This window comes from Nerophis ophidion, linkage group LG24 (assembly GCF_033978795.1).
Source record: "Nerophis ophidion isolate RoL-2023_Sa linkage group LG24, RoL_Noph_v1.0, whole genome shotgun sequence".
NCBI lineage: Eukaryota > Metazoa > Chordata > Actinopteri > Syngnathiformes > Syngnathidae > Nerophis > Nerophis ophidion.
In genome coordinates, this window is record NC_084634.1 from 30447654 (window position 1) to 30473237 (window position 25584).

At 40.4% G+C, this 25584-nt stretch overlaps 1 protein-coding gene across 13 annotated transcripts in view; it reads left to right on the top strand.

Annotated features, from left to right (window-relative positions):
* ptprk (protein tyrosine phosphatase receptor type K) overlaps positions 1 to 25584 on the top strand; it is a 240816-nt gene that overhangs the window by 172010 nt on the left and 43222 nt on the right. For 10 of the 13 annotated variants that reach the window (XM_061885778.1, XM_061885767.1, XM_061885765.1 and 7 more), the window contains 9 exons: positions 1010 to 1119; positions 1195 to 1396; positions 1480 to 1585; positions 1964 to 2036; positions 3170 to 3292; positions 3435 to 3509; positions 6163 to 6199; positions 19792 to 19927; positions 24566 to 24595. In XM_061885778.1, the coding sequence (XP_061741762.1) occupies positions 1010 to 1119; positions 1195 to 1396; positions 1480 to 1585; positions 1964 to 2036; positions 3170 to 3292; positions 3435 to 3509; positions 6163 to 6199; positions 19792 to 19927; positions 24566 to 24595 (892 nt within the window). The remainder of the gene's footprint in view (positions 1 to 1009; positions 1120 to 1194; positions 1397 to 1479; positions 1586 to 1963; positions 2037 to 3169; positions 3293 to 3434; positions 3510 to 6162; positions 6200 to 19791; positions 19928 to 24565; positions 24596 to 25584) is intronic. The other 3 variants (XM_061885770.1, XM_061885776.1, XM_061885777.1) reach the window with 1 other exon arrangement.

Consider the following 25584-nt stretch of genomic DNA (forward strand, 5'->3'; position numbering starts at 1 on the left):
TTTTTTACTAAATTAGTAGCCCATACATTTTCTTGTAGCACAGTAAAAAAAATGTAGCAATATGAAATGTCTTAAATGTCACAATTGCATTAAAGATACAAGGTACTCACGTGACCTTATACATATTAACACAATGCCATCATAAGACCTACTGTAACGCTCAATTAAACACAGAGAACATCCCTAAACTGTGCAGGCACTGTAGCTAACACGAGTGTAGGGCTGGGCGATATGGACCAAAACCCGATATAGTTGGGCCTATAAACTAACCCATAAATGGAAATATTCGTTAACATAACTAATTAGCTCCATCATGTCTTGTTTTTTCAATTTTCGGGACTGATGTGGATCCCAAATACACAAAAACAAGTAAGAAAAGTCGATTTTGTATAATAGGATCCCAACTTGAGAGGTATTTTTCGGTAAGAAAAAGGAAAAAGCCTGGCAAATCATATAAGAAAAGTCAAATATAATGTCAAATCTTCTTCAAAAAAGCTCAATTATTTAACTAGCAAAGAGACAAAAGAGCAAAATGTGAAAAAGTCTCCTGGTTTTTCATGTTTAAACATGAATATAATTGACCTTTAACAATGATGTTTTATAGGTAAACATTATTATAGAACATACACACAAAGAGGGTTGGAATTAGCCTCCCAGCGCCAGTGATCAATCACAGTCCATATGGTTATGGATTAAATTGATCTCAAACATGCATACAGATGGGCAAAAATTTTCCCAAATTCAGATGGATTTATTTTAGGAGCAAAATGCGATGAAAGGATTGAGTCCCCCTTTTTTAATTTTTAAAGTCGCAACCGTCTATTTTTAATAGCATTTGCGAGTACATTTGTCGCACTCTACAGCCCTGACTGTGCTTGCCACATTATTGCTGAAGCTCTCCAACAAGTCGAAACCTTTTGACACCGGAGTAGCTATCAGTAAAGCTACTGCATATATTAAGCGTACATTTTAGAGTTACGTGTGCAACTTTGTGTCTCTGCGTGAACAGTTCCGGGTCCAGTTCCCACTCAGTCAGTACGAGCCACACAATTTGAGGACCGGATCCTCCTCTACTGGAAAGAACCATTAGAGCCCAACGGGATCATCACACAATATGAGGTTGGCTGGCATAAAAAAAGAAGTTTGTAAATATTATGACACTTTTTTAAAAATGTGGTCTTTGCTCCGCCACAGATCAACTACAGTGGTCTGCGTTCCTTTGACCCATCGGTGCCCCTGCAGCGCCCCGGTCTCCCGGTGTCTTTACCCTCCAACGCCACCCATCACCTTTTCTCCCAGCTCCACCCGGGGGTCACTTACCAGCTTTCCATACGAGCATCCACTTCCAAAGGATTTGGTACCGCCACCACTCTCAATGTGACGACCAATATTTCAGGTAGCCGACACAGCAGATGTACCACATGTATTGCAGTCCTATGACGCACGTTACGCCAGTGTAAACATGTTGTCCCTCTTCAGCCCCGACAATTGATGAGTATGATGGCTCGGAAGCCTTTTTGAACGAAACTGCCACAACCATCACTGTTCTGTTGAAACCAGCCCAGGCCAAGGGAGCACCTATAAGGTAACACAGGATTAGACATGCAGTCTATGACATTTATCTCATCCATTTTCACTGGCTTAAGCATGTCTCTTTAGGCTATAGAATGAGCGCACCTAAATATATAACATTTTTCATTCGATTTGATTTTGTGCATTCATTTATTTACAAGCCACAGCTGTTCACATTACACACATGGAATATTTACACAGGCGCTTGGGTTCATTCACAAATTTAACCAAAAAACTGCCTGTAATACAGCCTACTAGAGAGGCCATTGAGCACGTTCTTTGTCCTTCTCCTCCTCTTGGGGTGGTAGATTTCCATTCTTTGTGGCAACACATTATTTTAACCATTACATGGATGTGTAAATGGTATAACATTGACTTTTTTTTTTAACAGTGCCTATCAGATTGTAGTGGAGGAAGTGAATCCTCGGCGAACACGTCGCCAAGCCTCTTCCGACTGTTATGAGGTAATTATGAGTACATAAAGTGAATACTCTATCCACTGTTATGAGGTAATTATGAATACATACAGTGAATACACTCTTAACTGTTATGAGGTAATTTATTAATACACACAGTGAATACACTATCTACTGTTATGAGGTAAATATGAATACGTACAGCGAATACACTATCCACTGTTTATACAGTGGGGCAAAACAGTATTTAGTCAGCCACAGATTCTGCAAGTTCTCCCACTTAAAATGATGACAGAGGTTTGTAATTTTCATCATAGGTACACTTCAACTGTGAGAGACAAAATGTGAAAAAAAAATCCAGGAATTCACATTGTAGGAATTTGAAAGAATGTATTTGTAAATTAAGGTGGAAAATAAGTATTTGGTCAACCATTCAAAGCTCTCACTGATGGAAGGAGGTTTTGGCTCAAAATCTCACGATACATGGCCCCATTCATTTTTTCCTTAACACGGATCAATCGTCCTGTCCCCTTAGCAGAAAAAACAGCCCCGAAGCATGATGTTTCCACCCCCATGCTTCACAGTAGGTCTGGTGTTCTTGGGATGCAATTCAGTATTCTTCCTCCAAACACGACGAGTTGAGTTTATACCAAAATAGATACATGGATGATACATCAGAGGATTGGGAGAATGTCATGTGGTCAGATGAAACCAAAATAGAACTTTTTGGTATAAACTCAACTCGTCGTGTTTGGAAGAAGAAGAATACTGAGTTGCATCCCAAGAACACCATACCTACTGTGAAGCATGGGGGTGGAAACATCATGCTTTGGGGCTGTTTTTCTGCTAAGGGGACAGGCCGATCAATCTGTGTTAAGGAAAGAATGTAGGTAATTATGAATACATACAGTGACTACACTATCCACTGTTATAGTTAAATATGAATACATACAGTGAATACACTATCCATTGTTATGAGGTAATTATGAATACATATAGTGAATACGCTATCCACTGTTATGAGGTAATCATGAATACTAACGGTGAATACACTATCCAAACTACAATGTTTCATAGCAAACATGCATTATTTGGCTCGAGTGTCCTTTGAAATCCGTCTCTCATTAACGAATTATGTGTCAAGTACATTTTAAAACTCGCCTTCTTCCCTTCTCTGCCAGGTTCCCGTTTCCTACCACAGTGCATCAACCGGTGGATCTCCGTATTATTACGCCGCTCAGCTGTCGCCCAGCAGCCTCCCAGAGCCCCTCCCGTTCACCGTCGGAGACAACAAGACATATCAGGCATGCGTTTTAGGCTCAAACGTGTCGTTTTCAAGGAGGTCCCCCATTTATGGACCTGCACGGGCATCAGCTGAAATCCAGGTTGTTAAATTGAAACTGTTGTCTAATGGTCAGTTGCTTCTTTTTTTTTTTAAATCCACAGGGTTTCTGGAACGCTCCTTTGGCCCCGAGAAAGAACTACAACATCTACTTTCAAGCTGTTAGCAGCACTGAGCGGGTAAATATTTCTTCACATAGGGACTAAATAAGCACACAATGAACTTTTAAAAGTTTAACGTGCAAACTTCTGCAAATGGCAAATAGATATTTACTGTGTGAAAAACGTGACTCAGCTAGTGTTATTTCTGGAGGCTTGTATATAAAGGGGAACTATGATCATTTTAATCTACATATTAAGCATCTCTTTGTGGTTTAAAGCAGTGATTCTCAAACACCAAAGATTCACTTGAGTGGTTATTGTATTATTTTCCTATATTCAAACACAGTGTTACTGTTCAAACTGTGTGTAATGTTACAGCGGCCAACTTGTTGAATACAACCTCTGCCTTGTTTTTGATGAATACATACACCGACTAGGCTACTGTATTTTATTATTGGTCATTATGGTGGTACTTAGAGAGCCAAGTGTTGTCTGAAGTGGTACTTAGTGAAAACAGTTTGAGAACCACTGTTCTGGATAATACGCATTGAATATGCTTTGGTGTAAATGTTGCTTAAATTCTGCTCCAGTCAATTTTATACCTCGTTTTTTTTTTTTATTCCTTCTGCAAGATGTTCGATTCTGGAGGCGTTCCCAGATTGCAAATAAAACTACGCCCCACCTGCTCCACTATGTATCTTGAAGTCGTCGCCGCTATTATTTTTTTCAGACACGGTCGAAAATAAAATTCATAATTGTTGTATAGATTCATCCGGTCACAACAATAGGTACGCTTGCACACTCGCCGATCGATTCAGACCTCCTAAAAAAATGTCACTGCATGTCGCACGTCGGTATTATTATGCAAATTATATGAAGATAAAACTTTATCTTACATTTTTGTTTCCTCACAGCCAACATGCATCAACCTTATGATTTGACGCTTGTTTAACACATGTATCCAACATGATAAAATTGATAAGAAAGAAAATACTTAAAATTGATCACATACTGAACAAAAATATAAACGCAACACTTTTGGTTTTGCTCCCATGAGTTGAACTCAAAGATGTAAAACTTTTACTATATATACACAATACCTCTTCCTCTCAAATCTGACTAAATCTATGTTAGTGAGCGTTTTTTCTCTGCCAAGATAATCCAGCCCATTTCACAGGTATGACACATCAAGATGCTGATTAAACAGCATGATTATTGCACAGGTGTGCTTTAGGCTGCCCACAATAAAAGGCCACTCTGAAATGGGCGGTTTCGTGATGTGACCACCATTTGCCTCACGCAGTGCAATATAGTTGATCAGGTTGTTGATTGTGGCCTGTGGAATGTTGGTCCACTCCTCTTTAATGGCTGCGCCAAGTTGCTGGATTTTGGCATTAACTGGAACACACTGTTGTACACATCGATCCACAGGATCTCAAACATGCTCAATGGGTGACATGTCTGGTGAGTATACTGGCCGTGCAAGAACTGGAATGTTTTCAGCTTCCAGGAATTGTGTAGGGATCTTTGCAACATGGAGCCGTGCATTGTCATGTGCAAAATGAGGTGATGGTCTCGGGTGAATGGCTCAACAATGGGCCTCAGGATCTCGTCACGGTATCTCTGTGCATTCAAAATGACGTTCGTTGTCCATAACGTGCGCCTGCCCATACCATAACCCGATTCACATCAGCAAACTGCTCTCCCAAAAGACACCACGAACAGTCTGCCATTTGCCCTGAACAGTGAAAACCGGGATTTATCCGTGAAGGGAACCCATCTCCAACGTGCCAGACGCCATCGAATGTGAGCATTTACTCATTCAAGTCGGTCACAACAACAAACTACAGTCAGGTCGAAACCCCAATGAGGACAACGAGCATGATGATGAGCTTCCCTGAGACGGTTTCTCATAGTTTGTGCAGAAATTCTTTGGTTATGCAAACCAATTGTTGCAGCAGCTGTCCGGGTGGCTTGTTTCATACGTTCATGGAGGTCCTCGGCTGGTGGGGTTTCACATGGCCTGCGGTTGTGAGGCCGGTTGGATGTACTGTCAAATTCTCTGGGGACGGTTTATAGTTGGGAAATGAACATTCATTTCACAGGCAACAGCTCTGGTAGACATTTTTGCAGTCAGCATGCGACTGCACGCTCCCCGCAAACATATGAAATCTGTGGCTTTGTGCTGTGATAAAACTGCACATTTCAGAGTGGCCTTTTATTGTGAACAGCCCAAGGCACACCTGTGAAATAATCATGCTGTGTAATCAGCATCTTGATACACCACACCTGTGAGGTGGGATGGATTATCATCGCAAAGAAGAAATGCTCACTCAAATGGATTTGTGAACAATATATGAGAGGAATAAGTATTTTTGTGTATGCAGTAAAATTTTTAGATCTTTGAGTCCAACTCATGCAAAAATGGGATTAAAAACAAAAGTGTTGCGATTATATTTTTGTTCAGTGTAGTACCTTCTCAAACTTCCAAAGCAAAGACCGCTCTCACTCAACAATGATTCATTTACGTCATATTTCCTCTGACTTTTTGTTTTTCCACTTGTGAACTGTGGTTTTGATGAAAACAGATACATATTCAGAACGTAAGCTTGTCCCAGTCAAAGGTTATGTCAAATGTACAGTATATGGAACTTTATCCATTGTAATTTTCTTTATTAATGTCGTGTTTTGTGTGTGGATCCGTGACTCGTTTGTGGTTTCTGTGCTTCAGGAGACTAAAACGCAGTGTCTGAGGCTGGCTACGAAAGGTAAGTAATGCTAAAAGTTGTCATGACACTTTTGTATTACCCTGTTTACTTGTTTTTTTCTCACTCTTAAGGTTTTTTTTTTATATTTTCAATAACAGATCGTTGTAAACTGAATTACAAACAAATCATCCTCTTACTTGATGGAGTGTTGGATAAGAGCACACATCCGCGTCATGAGTATTAAGAGATATAATACTAGAGAGAGAAATGTGTTTGTGTGTGCACGGCCGGGAAAGGATCAAAGTCTACAGTTGAGATGGGATGTTTTTATCTGGGGCCATATGTTTGACAGACTAATACACTGCTCTTAAAAGGTGCTTGTTTAATCCCTGCTCATGCACCACCAAACACAGAGTTGTTTTGAGGAAAGATTTTATTAATGGCAACTGATGGATCAGAGCTGTTTAGAGGAAGGACATAAGTACAGTGAAAAACATGGCTGTTTTATCAACAATCGACTATCGTTTGCCTAAAACAGTCATGCCATGTTAAATGAGACTCCAACACTAGTGACTGGTACCGCTCACATTTGAACCGGTACCTTGGAATCAATACCGTTACTCAATGGTATACAATTTTGGTATCTTTGTGTGTGTTAATAAATATTAATTGTTTTTGATAATGAAATCTTATTTTTCATTGGAAAATTGACTGATGTCCACTTTTTCCATCTTGTTTTATTGTAACGTTTCTGAGTCTCATTGGCAAGTATGACATTGAGTTGTAAATAACAGTTGCAAGCCAAAATGTTAAATAAAAGTAGTGTATAGGGTTGGTTTGGTGGGTTTTTGTTGTTGTTGCACCCTAAAAAGTGCTAATACTGTAAGTATTGCACTTATTACCAGCTGTTCAATTTGAACGTGCATGTTAGTTGTTAACAGATTTGGAGGTGTTAAAATTAATGCTAATCAATACCAAAGCCAATGTATTTTAGCATCAAGCTAGCGGATTTGTGGAAAAGAGGAGCTGTCACGCCAAATTTCTTCCCCCCTACAAAGACCTTCCCCCCGGAAGACATTAGGCGTGATAGCCCCTCTAATGCCTGAAGGACCCCAATGAGGGCGTGATAATACCAAGTTATATGACCCTTAAGGGTTACAGCTGCAAAAATAGCTCGAAAGGTTAGCATGCTGGAATGCTAATATTTTTTCCTCACCGTTATTTTTCACCAATGACAATCAGCCAATTATAATGTTTTTAAAACAGGCAGCTGTGTGGGCTGCTTTAAGCAAGTTATATGACTCTTAAGAGTTACAGCTGCAAAATTAGCGAAGCAAAAATAGCTTGAAAGGTTAGCATGCTGGAATGCACATTTTTTTCTCACCGTTATTTTTCACCAATGACAATCAGCCAATTATAATGTTTTTAAAACAGGCAGCTGTGTGGGCTGCTTTAAGCAAGTTATATGACTCTTAAGAGTTACAGCTGCAAAATTAGCGAAGCAAAAATAGCTTGAAAGGTTAGCATGCTGGAATGCAAATTTTTTCCTCACCGTTATTTTTCTCAATGACAATCAGCCAATTATAATGCTTCTAAAACAGGCAGCTGTGAGGGCTGCTTTGAGGTCCTTCCACCCTCATTGGGGTCCTTCAGGCATTAGAGGGGCTGTCACGCCAAATGCCTTCTGGGGGAAAGGTTTTTGTAGGGGGGAAGAAATTTGGCGTGATTTATTTAGGTTGGACTGTGTTTTGAGTCAATAGTTTTTTTGGAGGGGACAATGGAATTTGCAACATTACTGGGAAGTAGTTTGACTGAGTCCACTCTCAATGTTGCTGGAGTGCAAAGAGTCTGCAACCGGGCGTGACGTCACGAGCAATTCAAGTGTCGTAAAATGTCACCGTTGGATTTTTTTTTATGAATCTGTGCCTGGTAGGACCGGCAGGATTCGGTCCGTCCCAAAAAAACTATTGGATCCGGTACCCATCCCGACTAGTGACTACTTTTTCCCCACAACAACTTTATCGTCAAAATGTCTAATTTCTTTCCTTTACAACATACATTCATACCTTGTATATTAAATATGAGGGAATGAGAAAAAACAAAAAACTGAGTGGTGACTACTTTGTCAATCAATCAATCAATGTTTATTTATATAGCCCCAAATCACAAATGTTTCAAAGGACTGCACAAATCATTACGACTACAACATCCTCGGAAGAACCCACAAAAGGGCAAGGAAAACTCACACCCAGTGGGCAGGGAGAATTCACATCCAGTGGGACGCCAGTGACAATGCTGACTATGAGAAACCTTGGAGAGGACCTCAGATGTGGGCAACCCCCCCCCTCTAGGGGACCGAAAGCAATGGATGTCGAGCGGGTCTAACATGATACTGTGAAAGTTCAATCCATAGTGGCTCCAACACAGCCGCGAGAGTTCAGTTCAAGCGGATCCAAGACAGCAGCGAGAGTCCCGTCCACAGGAAACCATCTCAAGCGGAGGCGGATCAGCAGCGTAGAGATGTCCCCAACCTATACAGGCGAGCGGTCCATCCTGGGTCCCGACGAGCGGTCCATCCTGGGTCTCGACTCTGGACAGCCAGTACTTCATCCATGGTCATCGGACCGGACCCCCTCCACAAGGGAGGGGGGGACATAGGAGAAAGAAAAGAAGCGGCAGATCAACTGGTCTAAAAAGGAGGTCTATTTAAAGGCTAGAGTATACAGATGAGTTTTAAGGTGAGACTTAAATGCTTCTACTGAGGTAGCATCTCGAACTGTTACCGGGAGGGCATTCCAGAGTACTGGAGCTCGAGTGCGGCTAAACGGAAGGCAAGTGTAAACACACAGCAGCGGCCCAAAACCTGCTCTCTAAAAATACTTGAAAATGTAATAAAAAAAAATGTCATGTTAGTCAAACGACTAACCAGAAAGGTCAGAGTGGGTGCACGTCCTACTGTGGCGTGATTGTATAATCGAGTATTGTCAGCCTTCACTGAACTGACAGACCTCGCTTTGCCCTGATAGACCTTGAAGGATTGTTAAACTAGACTGTAAAAAGGGACATTATTTCCAACACAATCAGCTTTAATGACTGCAGAATGAATCGTTAAAGCTGATTTTTTTTGAGTGGGTGTGTAGCACAAAGGCCAGGTTACGGAGCAGATAGAGCAGTTTGGGGCAAGATGGCACGAGGATATGGCCCCTGGTGCAATCATTGCCACTCACACATTACATAAATCAATTTCTTTTCATGCAATGACCTGCCTGATTTTACATTTAACTGGTGTTTCTAAAACCTTTTGCTGTTAACGAGTAATCTAATTACTTTCACACCGTTACTGATGCGTTTGATGTGACGTGGCACGCTACTTTTGATGTGGTTTTATGTCAACACGACACCGTCAGAAGCACAGCGAGGTCAATGCAGGATATTTTTTTTTTACTAATGTGAGCAGCAACCAACAACACACTAAAATGAACTTGATATCAAATAGGAAGCGGCAACATCACAAAACAAACATGTAATACACGCACACATACACTACTACCGCGTGGGAATAACAACCAACCATTAAATGGCTGAAGAGACAAGCTCGACATACAAGCAATACCTTGTTTGTGGACAAGGAGCTATGACAGCTATCGGAGGACATTTGATTTTTTTGTTAACCAGAGACAACACAATAAAGTGAAAAAGGTTCAACAGAGCTGTTAAGCTAACAAACACAGCTCCGCTAAAATACTGCGAAACTTTGCAACAGGCATCGCCTTTTAAAGGCATACAAACACACACTCGGCTCTCATGAAATGTCTTTCAACTGCCAGATATATATATTTTTTTAGGTAATTCAATTAATACTTCCATCCATCCATTTTCTGCCGCTTATTCCCTTTCGGGGTCGCGGGGGGCGCTGGTGCCTATCTCAGCTACAATCGGGCGGAAGGCAGGGTACACCCTGGACAAGTTGCCCCCTCATCGCAGGGCCAACACAGATAGACAGACAACATTCACACTCACATTCACACACTAGGGCCAATTTAGTGTTGCCAATCAGCCTATCCCCAGGTGCATGTCTTTGGAAGTGGGAGGAAGCCGGAGTACCCGGAGGGAACCCACGCATTCACGGGGAGAACATGCAAACTCCACACAGAAAGATCCCGAGCCTGGATTTGAACCCAGGACTGCAGGAAATTCGTATTGTGAGGCAGACGCACTAACCCCTCTGCCACCGTGAAGCCTTCAATTAATACTTTCCCAAGTAATTAATTACATTTATTGAAAGGTAATTGTATTAGTAATTCCATCATTTTTTTGTTAAAGTAACAAGTAAGTACAATAATCACTTTTTGAAAGTAATTTTCCCAAGAACTGCATGTAGTGTAAAGGACACACTGCAAGTTAAAAGCGAAACTAGTGAAATGGACTTGATGAATGTTTTGCATCTTCATCAAGCCCAGCATTGAGCAGGACACAGACGTAGTGCATGTCCCCAAGTGGGGGCTCGGTTCCAATTTGGATGGCGTCTTATTTCGCCTCTTGAATAAAGGGACAATCGGGAAAGCTCATGTTATCGGCGTCGTCATATTGCAACTGCTAACGGGCGTCTCTCAAATAGGCCATTGTTTGCTTTTGTCTAGCAGCCCGAAGAGGTAGAAATATGAGTGAGGTGACAGAATTTAGATTTTCATGCAGCGATAAGGGAAAAACAGAGCGAATGGTCACAGAGGTCAGGCGACATGTCCCTTCCTGTCTCTCTTTGCTCGTCTGCAAGGGCGCGTGCATCGGAGTGTGCATCGAGAGGGAGGATTAAGTGTTGGTGGTCCTATTAGGTCATCTTGGCTATTGTCATTGCTGCCTCAGGCCCTTTTTATTCTCTGCATGTATGTGAGCGTTAGTGTACTGACCTGGATACTTCTTTTTTTTTTTACTACTGTGCACATTATGAGATCGCACTTAGAACCTATTTGACTTTTGCTTTCGTTTTGTTATAACCAAGCACAACAAAAGTAAATCTGGATGACCGTCAGTCATATCAGGTGTTTTTCTCTTCATGTAGTACAGCAGTGGTTCGCCACCTTTTTTCAGTGATGTACCCCCTGTGAACATTTTTTTAATTCAAGTACCCCCTAATCAGAGCAAAGCATTTTTGGTTGGAAAAAAAGAGATAAAGAAGTAAAATACAGCACTATGTCATCAGTTTCTGATTCATTAAATTGTATAGTAGTGCAAATTATTGCTCATTTGTAGTGGTCTTTTTTGAACTATTCGGAAAAATGATATAAAAATAAGTAAAAACTTGTTGAAAAATAAACAAGTGATTCAATTATAAATAAAGATTGCTACACATAGAAGTAATCATCAACTTAAAGTGCCCTCTTTGGGGATTGTAATAGTGATCCATCTGGATTCATGAACTTAATTCTAAACATTTCTTCACAAAAAAAGAAATCGTTGACATCGATATTTATGGAATATGTCCACAAAAAATCAAGCTGTCAACACTGAATATTGTATCGTTGCATTTCTTTTCACAGTTTATGAACTTGCATTCATATTTTGTTGAAGTATTATTCAATAAATATATTTATAAAGGATTTTTGAATTTTTGCAATTTTTAGAATATTTAAAAAAAATCTCACGTACCCTTTGGCATACCTTCAAGTACCCCCAGGGGTACGCTTACCCCCATTTGAGAACCACTGTAGTACAGTCTAGGGTTGTCCCAATACAAATATTTCAGCACCAGTACCAAAATGTATTTTTAAAAAAAATAAAAAAGGGGGTCAAAATAAAATGCCATTATTGGCTTTATTTTAACAAAAATCGTATGACATCAACACATTTCTTATTGCAATCAAAGAACAATTTTTTCATTAAATAAAACACTCAACATAGGAGACAAATGATCTATTAGTAGTAAGCAAACAAAGGCTCTTAATATGGCTGCTTACAAATGCAGTAGCATATTGTTGTATTATTTTGTCAACATTGGGATGATTATCAATCTATTTGTTCATTTACTGTTAATATCTGCTTCCTTTATGTCTTAACATGTTCTATCGACACTTCTGTTAAAATGTAATCAATCAATCAATCAATCAATGTTTACTTATATAGCCCTAAATCACTAGTGTCTCAAAGGGCTGCACAAACCTCGGTAGGCCCACATAAGGGCAAGGAAAACTCACACCCAGTGGGACGTCGGTGACAATGATGACTATGAGAACCTTGGAGAGGAGGAAAGCAATGGATGTTGAGCGGGTCTAACATGATACTGTGAAAGTTCAATCCATAATGGATCCAACACAGTCGCGAGAGTCCAGTCCAAAGCGGATCCAACACAGCAGCGAGAGTCCCGTTCACAGCGGAGCCAGCAGGAAACCATCCCAAGCGTAGGCGGATCAGCAGCCCAGAGATGTCCCCAGCCGATACACAGGCAAGCAGTACATGGCCACCGGATCGGACCGGACCCCCTCCACAAGGGAGAGTGGGACATAGAAGAAAAAGAAAAGAAACGGCAGATCAACTGGTCTAAAAAGGGAGTCTATTTAAAGGCTAGAGTATACAAATGAGTTTTAAGGTGAGACTTAAATGCTTCTACTGAGGTGGCATCTCGAACTGTTACCGGGAGGGCATTCCAGAGTACTGGAGCCCGAACGGAAAACGCTCTATAGCCCGCAGAGTTTTTTGGGGCTTTGGGAATCACTAATAATAACAATAATAATAATAAGCGCTTATTCTTGTGATGTTTGGTACTTTACCTACGTTTTGGGTGATACTACAAATTCTGGTATCAATCCAATACTAAGTAGTTACAGTAGAATATATTGGTCAAAATTAAAGTTATCTTTTGTCCTGGGACATATTTCCTGAGTTTATAAACAATAAAAGAGAACATATTTTGAGATAATAAAAAATATCAATGGGGCGGTATAGCTCGGTTGGTAGAGCAGCCGTGCCAGCAACTTGAGGGTTGCAGGTTCGATTCCCGCTTCTGCCATCCTAGTCACTGCCGTTGTGTCCTTGGGCAAGACACTTTACCCACCTGCTCCCAGTGCCACCCACACTGGTTTAAATGTAACTTAAATATTTGGGTTTCACTATGTAAAGCGCTTTGAGTCACTAGAGAAAAGCGCTATATAAATATAATTCACTTCACAAATTCACTAATAGTAACAACTATATATGGCTCTAGTACTTGGTATTGTTACAGTCGATGTCTGTGTAGATCCACCCATTTGTTTATATTGAGGAGCGCTAGCATGCTGTTAGCAGCGAGCTCTTATATCCTCCTACAGTGTGTAGTGAAGCCTGTTTATACTTGTAAGAAACGTACATTTACTTGTTGTCATGGAGGCGAGGATTAGTTATTTAGAATTAGCTAAGACACTGCCGAATGCGGATGGACGTTAGCCACTAGCTAGCTGGCCATGTTTTAATGCACCTCCTCTAGAGCGGTGCTTCAGTGTGAAAAGCTTAACCTTTGTTGTTTGTTTTTAAGCCAAAATATGTCCAGTCTCCTCCTTATGTTTGTCTGCTTGTAAGTGTGTATGCGTTACCTTACATGCGCCGCTTGCTTCTTTTACCAGCACTGTTACGACTTATTGTACCTGTATTTTTCAGACGCAGTATAGTACTGTTTATAATTCATTATTTTATTAATACCGGTATACAGTACAACCCTAGTACAGGATTATTCTTTTTTTAAAACCAAAATTTAAGTTGTATCCCAATGAGTCAAATATAGATCAGCTATGACGAATATAAGACCAACAGTATTTTTGGAACAGACTGTAAAAATGTTTTTAAGAGATGGTAGATTACATCGCAATTACCTATTTCTTAAGAGTGCAGGTTGCCCCTGGGTTCCGAATTAAGACTTTTTAAATAAACGAATAAATGGGTTGTACTTGTATAGTGCTTTTCTACCTTCAAGGTACTCAAAGCGCTTTGACACTACTTCCACATTTACCCATTCACACACACATTCACACACTGATGGAGGGAGCTGCCATGCAAGGCGCCAACCAGCACCCATCAGGAGCAAGGGTGAAGTGTCTTGCTCAGGACACAACGGACGTGACGAGGTTGGTACTAGGTGGGATTTGAACCAGGGACCCTCGGGTTGCGCACGGCGACTCTACCACTGCGCCGATATCAACCGATACCGATATATACAGTCTTGGAATGAACACATAATTATGCCAAATTTAGTTGTGATGCCCCGCTGGATGCATTAAATAATGTAACAAGGTTTTCGAAAATAAATCAACTCAAGCTATTGAAAAAAATGCCAACATGGCACTGCCATATTTATTATTGAAGTCACAAAGTGCATTTTATTTTTTAACATGCTTCAAAACAGCAGCTTGGAATTTGGGACATGCTCCCTCCTGAGAGAGCATGAGGGGTTGAGGTGGGCGGGTGTATACTTTAGCGTCCCGGAAGTTAGTGCTGCAAGGGATTCTGGGCACCTGTTCTGGTGTGTCCATGCTGTGCCACGGTGCGGATGCTCTCCCGAAATGTGTCTGCCAATTCCCGTCCGGTGTGGGCCCACAGTGCGGCGCACATCCGCAGCAGTGCCAAAGTTGTTTTTAAATAAAACACCACCAAAGCTAGCATACGTTATCAATTGTAGTTTAAGGGAACACATTAAAAAATGAATGTCGCTAAAATGATTATTATTAGGAATAGAGAAGGGCACGAAATCTGGTACTTTTTCCGCACCGACCGAATCCCGCCAGTTTATGTAAAATCCAGTAGTGGCGTCACGTCTGGTTGGCACTTGGTGATCACTCCAGCAGCACTGAGAGCGAACTCAACCAATTTAGCTTTAGGGAATGTTGCAACTTTCATTGCCAACAAAGTAAAGGACTCAAAAACATGCCAACGTAAGTAAAGTAATGCTCCACTTTTCCAAAAATGCGTTAGCTTGATGCTAAGATACATTGATTTTGCTATTGACATGATACTGATTAACATTAATAATAATAATAATAATGGATTAGATTTATATCGAGCTTTTCTATTATCAGATACTCAAAGCGCTCACAGAGAAGTGAGAACCCATCCTTTATTCACACCTGGTGGTGGTAAGCTACATCCGTAGCCACAGCTGCCCTGGGGTAGACTGCCAGTTTGCGCCTACGGCCCCTCCGACCACCACCAATCATTCATTCATCATTCATTCACCAGTGTGAGCAGCACCGGGGGCAAGGGTGAAGTGTCCTGCCCAAGGACACAACGGCAGCGACTTGGATGTCAATAGGCGGGGAGCGAACCTGCAACCCTCAGGTTTCTGGGACGGCCGCTCTGCCCACTACTCCATGCCGCCCCGGTTGTTAATGGTTTTACTTGGCAAGTTCAACACTTCCAAATTAAGATGCATCTTACAATCAACGGGCTGCTGCTTACATTATTCACACTTTCCTTGGGCACCACAGAAAGCAAAAAACACACGGCATGGCGTAGTGGGTAGAGCGGCCGGCCAGAAACCTGAGGGTTGCAGGTTCGCTTCCCACCTATTGACATCCAAAAATCTCTGCCGTTGTGTCCTTGGGCAGGGCACTTCACCCTTTGCCCCCCCCCCGTGCCGCTCACACTGGTGAATGAATGATGAATGAATGATAGGTGGTGGTCGGAGGGGCCGTAGGCGCAAACTGGCAGCCACGCTTCCGTCAGCCTACCTCAGGGAAGCTGTGGCTACAGATGTAGCTTACCACCACTATGTGTGAATGAATGTTGAGTCCCACTTCTCTGTGAGTGCTTTGAGTGTCTAGAAAAGCGCGATATAAATCTAAGTTATTTTTTTTTAAACTATACACTACTGCCATGTATCGTCTTGGACTTGCGACTGTAATTGCAACCTAATTTCATACCTTCACATTTAGAAATAGGATAATGACACAAGATATAACAATTGGACAGCAGTTACCACAATCAGTACATTGCTATAAAAATCAAATTTTATCATCAAAAACAATATCGACACAAACAAAAGTACTGAAAATGTATATTGTTGAGTACTGGTATCGATTCACAGTTATTGGAAAATGGTACCGTATTGGTTCAAATGTGAAAGGACCCTAATCCCTAATTAGGGGTGTCCCGATCCAATATTGATATCTGATATCAGTACAATATCAGCCCCCCAAAAATTGTCTGCTTGCATCAAAAATCTCAAAAAAAATTCCTGCAGTGTGTTTGCTTGCGCAAAGTTGAACAGCCAATTAGCATCCAAATGTCCTCCGGTAAGCACACACTGTTGTTTTATCTTCTATTTTAGTCAAGCCATTTATAAAAAAGGTAAACATAGGCTACTAGGAGCTAACAGCTACACAACAGCTAAGCACACAATAGCACAAAACCTAGACATTTGTAATAAGTGTCCTTAATTGAACAATATTTTAGTCCACAACATTTTGTCAATATAAACAAGTATCAAAAAACTATAGTTGAAAATTACACATCAAATATATACATATATATATATATATATATATATATATATATATATATATATATATATATATATATATATATATGGGGCTTCACAAAAGGTGGCAGAGGGGTTAGTGCGTCTGCCTCACAATACAAAGTTCCTGCAGTCCTGGGTTCAAATCCAGGCTCGGGATCTTTCTGTGTGGAGTTTGCATGTTCTCCCCGTGAATGCGTGGGTTCCCTCCGGGTACTCCGGCTTCCTCCCACCTCCAAAGACATGCACCTGGGGATAGGTTGTTTGGCAACACTAAATTGGCCCTAGTGTGTGAATGTGAGTGTGAATGTTGTCTGTCTATCTGTGTTGGCCCTGCGATGAGGTGGCGACTTGTCCAGGGTGTACCCTGCCTTCCGCCCGATTGTAGCTGAGATAGGCGCCAGCGCCCCCCGCGACTCCGAAAGGGAATAAGCGGTAGAAAATGGATGGATGGATGGATATATATATATATATATACACGGAATAATGAGTAAAAATGTCAGTAATAAAGTATATTCACACCCCCAGTTATCGTTAATTATAACGCATCAGTTGTATTGATCCACTTTTTTGGAATGTGCCACTTATTTGCGGTTGCATCCTTGCAGTGACTGGCGTACTTGAGTGACAGGTAGAAAAGCTCTGATCTTGGTCATAAATCGCTAGGACCCGGACATAAGACGACAATCCGTGTGGAATACAGTTTTATATTTCCTCCAATACGCTCATGCTTCAAAGAATGTCCCCAACAGTTAGAGACAATTATTAAAAGGTTTTTTTTTTCTACAACAAGAAAGTTGTACATCTTAATCAAAGATGATATTAAATTCTTAAAATTCATCATGGATAGTTATTTCATCCTGTGTGACATAATTTTGGATGTGAATGTCAAAACACTCTTTGAATTTTAATCCACTCCAAATCCCCCAAACATTGAAAAGTCATCAAAGTCTTAGGTGAGGGAAGCAGAGCCTTTGCCATCTTCCAGTCTGACTTTGAGTAATGAAAACATTACGTAATAGCGCAGGGGGTCACACTGGGCCATTTGTAAGGATCACAGCATGGAAAAGGTTTTAGAACAAAAATAATATGCTTACAATACACAAGCAGATCATAAGAACAAGAGATTATGTTTATCTTTGCTGATATTTAGCATTGGAAGTGGATTATGCTTTTGATGGATATACTCTATGAAATCTAGTTTGTGTGCCTCTTTATTTTGGATTATTTGGATTATCATAATGCAGTAATGTTCTTACCCTGCAATGCAAACTATTCTGGTGTTATGAGATCAGGAGCATCAGAACAGATGCTTTTGTCATCAACAGCATACCAGCTCTTCAACATCATGTACAGTACTTATGAAAACATAATTTTTGACATCATCATATGCACATGAAACATTTTCATAATGACCATACTGTATGTATGTACTATATATTTATGTTTGGAGCCATCCTGTAGTATTTCTCATTTATTGACATGTGTTGATGTCTGTTGAGTGTAGCAAACATTTTACTGGGCTTAGTGTTGATATTGTTGCTTTTCAAAATATTCAGCAGTATTTGCATTATGAATGAACATTTATATTCATCTAAGAAACTAACATTAACATTTTTATTGAGATTAATCATAATTAAACATTTTTAAAACTCAAATGTAGTTAGAATTTTTACACACTTGATCATTTTTCTTGTATTGTTGTTAACATTTTTAAGGTCTGATTACCGTATTTTTCGGACTATAAGTTGCAGTTTTTTTTCATAGTTTGGGTGCGATATATACTTCGTAACGACTTTTGTGTGAAATTATTATCACATTGGGCTTCACGGTGGCAGAGGGGTTAGTGCATCTGCCTCACAATACGAAGTTCCTGCAGTCCTGGGTTCAAATCCAGGCTCGGGATCTTTCTGTGTGGAGTTTCCATGTTCTCCCCGTGAATGCGTGGGTTCCCTCCGGGTACTCCGGCTCCCTCCCACTTCCAAAGACATGCACCTGGGGATAGGTTGATTGGCAACACTAAATTGGCCCTAGTGTGTGAATGTGAGTGTGAATGTGGTCTGTCTATCTGTGTTGGCCCTGCAATGAGGTGGCGACTTGTCCAGGGTGTACCCCGCCTTCCACCCGATTGTAGCTGAGATAGGCGCCAGCGCCCCCCGCGACGCCAAAAGGGAATAAGCGGTAGAAGATGGATGGATGGATATTATCACATTACAGTAAAATATCAAATAATATTATTTATCTCATTCGCGGAAGAGACGAAGAAAATGTCAGCAATCGTCACACACACGTCAACCAATAAGAATTCGGCGGGGGAGGGTCATGGCAGAAGTGCATTGTGGGTCATGGAATGCTAACTGCTGTATGCTATATGCTACTGCCGTAGCTATTAAAATGGATCATTTCATCGTTGGCGGTAACTTATAAAAACTGAGAAGGGCTGAACAAAAATTGGACCGAAATGGAAATCATGTACTGCAGATTACAAGCTGGACGTAGTGAATTATGCAGCAGAAAACGACAAGAGGAAGCGGCGCATACCTTTTGGAGTTGGCAGAGTTGTTTAGAGGCGACATCAAGGAAGAAGATTTCATGGGATTTATCGATTAGGAGTGACAGATTGTTTGGGAAACGTATAGCATGTTCTATATGTTATAGTTATTTGAATGACTCTTACCATAATATGTTACGTTAACATACCAGGCACCTTTTCAGTTGGTTATTTATGTGTCATATAACGTACACTTATTCAACCTGTTGTTTACTATTCTTAATTTATTTTAAATTGCCTTTCAAATGTCTATTCTTGGTGTTGGATTTTATCAAATAAATTTCCCCCAAAACTGTGACTTATACTCCAGTGCAATGTATATATGTTTTTTTCCTTCTTTTTTATGCATTTTCGGCCGGTGCGACGTATACTTTGTAGCGATTTATAATCCGAAAAGTACGGTACTTTTTATTTTATTGATAAACTGATATTGAAACAGGCTGTCCAAAGTTTTCCATTGAAGGCCGCACACTAAAAAAATCAAAGCATGCGGGGCCCGTTTTTGACATTTTTCATTTTCAAAACCATTACATTATATAGATTTGTTTTTAACTTTTAAGGCTCCCCCTCAAGTCAGATAAGAAATGAGAAGCACTAAAGTGATGACTTGTGCCTGTGCTGAAGGTGCCACTGAGGAGCCAGAAGTCGTCCCCGACCCCGCTAAACAGACGGATCGCGTTGTGAAGATCGCCGGCATCAGCGCTGGGGTCCTGGTTTTCATCCTACTGGTGCTGGTAGCCATCTTATTGGTCAAGAAAAGGTGAGTGTCTTTTCGCCACGACTTCCCCGCACACTTAAATGCACAAAACAATTAAAAATAGCGCACATAATTCATTCTTGGTTTTATGTTGGTCAAGTATTTGCGGTATTAACGCCATTTTCCATTCATCCGCCATGAACGTTGATCTCCCTGTAGAACCACGTCCCAAAATGCTTGTCAGAACTCAACAGTCTTGGTGCAAGAGATGTTCCAAAGCTTTGCAAATATACTTAGTGGTTTAAAAAAAGCCTCGCTAAAAAGTAAGTCGCCATTCTTTTAATTACAAATACAGGCATAGTATTTTAGAAAATGTAATGTTGATGAACATTCACTACAATTGGAATGATTATTATCTACAAAGACAAAAGAAAAATGAATTTAAAACACATTTTAGAAACTAATATACCCTATCAAGGACAATCATGTGGATAATTACACACAATCTTCCTTAGTTTGGGCCTGCAGAAAACAAGAGTGGCTGAGGAAAGTCATTTGTGAATGTTTGGTGCAGAGCTCCACCATGTGGTTACTGAACGCAGCTACAAGTTGGGAAAGTTGATATTGGCACTGCAGCAGGTCTTATTCAAGAACATAGTTAGCAGACAAAACACCATTTAGTTCAAATTCTTTGTAGGACAGTTTCAAACCGTTAAAGAGGAAATACAATTCTGCACTATTAATGAACATATTTTCCATGTGCTGCTAGGCGACTGTAGTCACACTCTAGTTTAGGACAGGCTTTACACTTATCTCACACGAGAGAAGAATGCTAAACAGAAAGTGAAAGCCTGCTTCACTTTTTAAAAAAGTATATTTTTGTATTTTGTGAGAGCAAATTTGACAACTTTCTGGTCCTAATGCGTTTTCAAGCATTAAAATGACTAGACTAGTATTACTAGTATTGGCCACTAGATGAGTCACACCAATCAGACTACTTTGTTCAGTATCATGGCCATGAATGGCTCAGCCTCAAACAGCATATTGCAGTGATTCCGAACTGGGGGGAGGCGGGCTCCATGTATTGGTACGCCAAAAAATCACTTAATTAAATATTGGAACGACGTGTCTCGAGCCGTTATCAAAGGTTCATCAAACCAACTACTGTAGGCCGCAGTCGACGCCAGAATAAACAGAATCATCATTTCTATCACTCGACACGCGTGGGAACCCAATGTTCCCCGCTCACGTTTGCCCTTTTCCCGGCCTGTCAGCCCGCCAATCAACACGCAGAACCCAAGTCAACAAAGACAAACATTGGCAGGGAAAGCTGCATGTAACAACAATGCCTAAAATATTAGATTAGATAGTACTTTATTTATTCCGTCAGGAGAGTTCCTTCAGGAAAATTACAATTTTCAGCACAATCCCATTCAAGATCAGACAAACATTACAGGGAGACAGAACAGGATCGCTGACGGGTCTGCCGGCTTCCAGCGCCCCTTACAAAAACAAAAAAGATGACATACAGGTAAACAAGGGGGAGATGGTACAAAAAAAAATAAAAAATAAAAATAAAATAAAAAAAATAAAAATAAAAATAAAAATCGTTCTTAGCCTAGGCCCTGGAGTGGGGGTGCAGACTGAGGCCAAGGGGAAGAAAAACAGGAAAAAAAAAAAAAAAAAAAAAAAAAAACTCATAGCCATAGTACACATCCCTCTTACATGTGTGTAAGAGGGGAAACATCAAACATCAAAGAACACATAGGACATTAAAGACATTAAAGCAGCAGATACAAGCAGACACTTCTACATACAGCTATGAATAAAAAATAAAATAAACATATCCACTGTGGTGGCCTCTGTGGTGTTCCACGCCATCGTCCGCTGGGGTGGAGGGAGCATGGCCAGAGACAGAAGCAGACCCAACATAGCAACCAAGACAGCTGACTCCACTCTCGGCCAATGTCCAGTTCCAATGGATGAGCGAGGATGAAAGGCCGTAGGAAACCTCAACACCTGTTTAAACATTGAATAAGCTACAAATGGAACTTAAGATTGGACCCAGTCCATTAAAACATAAGAAAATGAAAGATAATACAAATAAACTATTTTTTTATTTTAAAAAGTTTGCAAGTGCTAATGGGTAGCCATGCATAGAGTACGCACACGTTCCTTCCGGTTCCTGCTGACGGACGGTTACCCGCCGTTTGTGGCTACAGGCTGTGATGGGAAAAGGCGGAGGTTGTTTTTCTTATTAATGACAAGTACGACAAAACTACTGTGCTGGTTTAAATCTGCAAGTAGAAGCGCAAATCAAGAAAGAGAAGCTGTTTTATTAGTTATTTATTTTCCCATATTCAAACTCTGTTGAAACTGTGTGTAATATTACAGTGGCCCAAAAAATATGAAAAATACTTTTTCTGCGTTGTTTTGAATGACTACTGTGGCCTACTACGCTACTATATTGAGACAGGTGTTTACTAAGGTGGTGCTTGGTGAAAAAAGTTTGAAAAACACTGCTGTTTAAAGGTGACTAAATGGTGTTGCGTCATGTCTATATGTCTCCCATAACGTAAAAAAAAAAAAAAAAAGATTTAGGAAATTTATGAACATTGATAAATGAGGGATTACTGTACATGCAGCTGTGAGATAATTACCATATTGTTCCTCTTTAGACTTTTGAATAAAAGGCTTTGCTCAGGTTACCTGGGTGGCGGTGGGAGTGCGGGTTCGCCACGTTAAAAACAAACCACGTCCGAACATGTTATTACACTCTCACTCAAATAATGAATCAAATTGAATTACGTGCAACAGTGAATGCTCGTTCAATTTACTTGATCAATGAATATAATCAGCCTTTCTCCCCCCCAAAACAACCATTTTTGCCGAGAGTTTGCTGGAATGGAACTGCCACGTATCGAGCACCGTGACACGTGTTTGACTGGTCTGGTCGCTCACCTTGTTGATTACTTTCACGCATCTGTGCCCTCGTTTGAGGTTTAGACTTTTTGCAGATAAAACTTTTTTGAGGGAGGTCCTGTGTGTTCCGAGACTTGGCGTGGTGTCTGCAATTGAGCTCCAAACGTGTGAAGGCATTTAAACACAGCTTCGAAGACACTATATCACTTCTTGACGGAAATTTGATATGTTGATACATTGGAACCTTCATTTACGAACCGAGTTGCTTCTTGAACAGGCTTCGGAAATGCAAACGTTTCTCCATAAAAAAACGTAAATATAAATAATGGGTTCCAGGCTAGACAAAAGTCTATATTTTAGTGAAGGTTTGTACACTTTGAACACAATATAAAGTACTGTATATTAAACATAATAAGGAGGTGATGAGTCAACTTTCTATTTAATACAAAGTAAAAAAAAACTCACACGCACACACACTGTCACTAGTCCTGTGGTGCACTCGCAATGGGTAATCACAAAACTTTTTAACTTTAGCAGCCAGGTTGGAATATAAAATTCACTTTAGCTTTCTAGTTAATCTCCTTTGGCCACAGCGGGGGTGTGGCAGTGTCGACAATGCTGCTTTGTTGTTGTTTTTTAGCAAAACTAGAAAAATCCTGTAGTAAGGCTAAAAATAACCCTCTAAAGGGGCTCCTTGATGATTTTAAAACACTTCCGTGTGGTATAGATAATATATATTAGATTTGCTTTGGTGTTAGATTTTGCTTCACCGTCACTTTTATAACCTGTTTTAAGTTTGTCTGCAAGATGTTCGATTCAAGAGGCCTTCCCAGCTTGTGAATGAGACCACACCTCACTCTCATCATTTATCTTTTGAAAAATGTAAACTCTTTAAACATATTTAATTATATTTATTTTTTTGCAGACACAGTCGAAAATAAACCCACTGTCATAAACATTATCTAGATTCACCCGGTCACAGCAATAGGTACACCTGAACGCTCTCCCATCAATTCAAAGAATGCATAACAACAGCTGTTTATGTCTCTGCCTGTCCAAAATGCCTGAACCTTATGATTTACCTCATGCTTTGGCATTGTTTAACATCACTAGCCAACATTTTTGTGAGTCAGAAGAAACAAAATTCATCAAAGTCCTTTTTAAAACGCACACAAAGTAGCGATTAGCAGAGTAGCTAACAGAGATGGATCATCAGTTGGATGAAACATTCATATACTTTTCACACATATTTTCATTCAGTTCGTAAATGCAAAAGTTTGTAAAATCAAAAGGCTCGTATATCGAGATTCCACTGTACTCACATTAAGCCTACGGTATGCTTTGGATTGTTTATTTTTGATTTTGATTTACGAGAAAATTAGTGCTTTGCTTTTTTTAATTTTTTGTCTGCCTGATCCACCCAACTCATTTTGAGCTGCTTCCAGTTATTTTTGAAATGATTGTGTCCTCACTTGAAGCTGTGGCATCAAGGTTTGTGGGGAGATCAATATCCATCGTCACTCAACCTTTCAGCAATACTGCATCTTTAAAATTGTGGGACAAGATCCAAAACGTCATTCAAAAGTGAGCCTAGGTGGTAGAAAATGGCAGATAGCAATATTAGGGTGATGTTGTTAGCTACCTGTGTTGGCCCTTAGCGATAAAACCAGACCTTTTTGCATGATGTTTCTGTTTCTGTTGCTGCTGGTCGGGACAGTCCTCATTTGCATATTCATGACTCCCATGTCTCTTTGCTTTCCGATTGGCTTACAACCCCAGGAGGACCTACTATTCGTACTCGTATTACCTGTAAGTAAACGACAAACCCGACAGTCAGTCAGTGCGTCAGGCTGCTGACGTCCTAGCGGGCTATAGCGGCTAGATGTTGGTATTTTTTTATTTTTTTTAAAGATGCAGTATACTTTTTTCAAGGCAAAACCCGCATTTTCAGCTCTGACCAACCAGCCAAAGCCATCCTCATTGACACCCTCTGCCAGGGGCGGGGGACAATTCACTGCCGCCTCAGTCACATCTGCATCCTTTGCATGGCAACCTTTTATGAATGAGTGAAAAAGCCCCATCACATACACTTCATTCCCAAGTGTTTGTCGGAAAAAAAAAAAAAAAAGGACTGGACTGAACGTGAATTGCCCTCAGCCCCGGTGTCCTCTACATGCTCCAAAGTCGCTCTGAAGTAGACCAGAACCGGGCAAGAGGCCTGAGCGTGTTGATTGAAAAAAGAATGCTGCACTTGTGACTTGTAGCTCTTTGTGTGCATGTAGTCATGTGATCATCCATCCGCCCATCAAGTCACAGGTATCATGGACACTTTGCTGAGAGTGGATCGGAATCACATTAGGGAGGCATTTTCTTCCCCATTTGGGTCTGTGGTGCTTTTTTTCCCCCCTGTACTTTCTGACTTATCTCAAAGGCTGTGACCAAAGAGTAAACAAAAGTTCATGGTCTCATATTATTAGTGATGTGCAGATCATCGGTGCCGCCGATACCAGATCTTTAAGTTCTAATAGCGATTCTCCAATCATAATATTGACACCTTTGATAACAAGGACCTCATATTGAAAAGCCAAAGAATGCGGGGGCCATATTGATTGTCTTTACATTAAAAAAATGCTAAAAATAGATATTGTGTCAGCGTTGTAATATAGGTCGCTAAGTATATTATTATTATTAGTTAAAACATTTCAGCTTTTTTCATTACATGGTGATTTTTTTTGCTCTTTTTTCTCATATTTATTTACAATATCATTTTTTGTATCTAATTATTGAATGAATAAGTG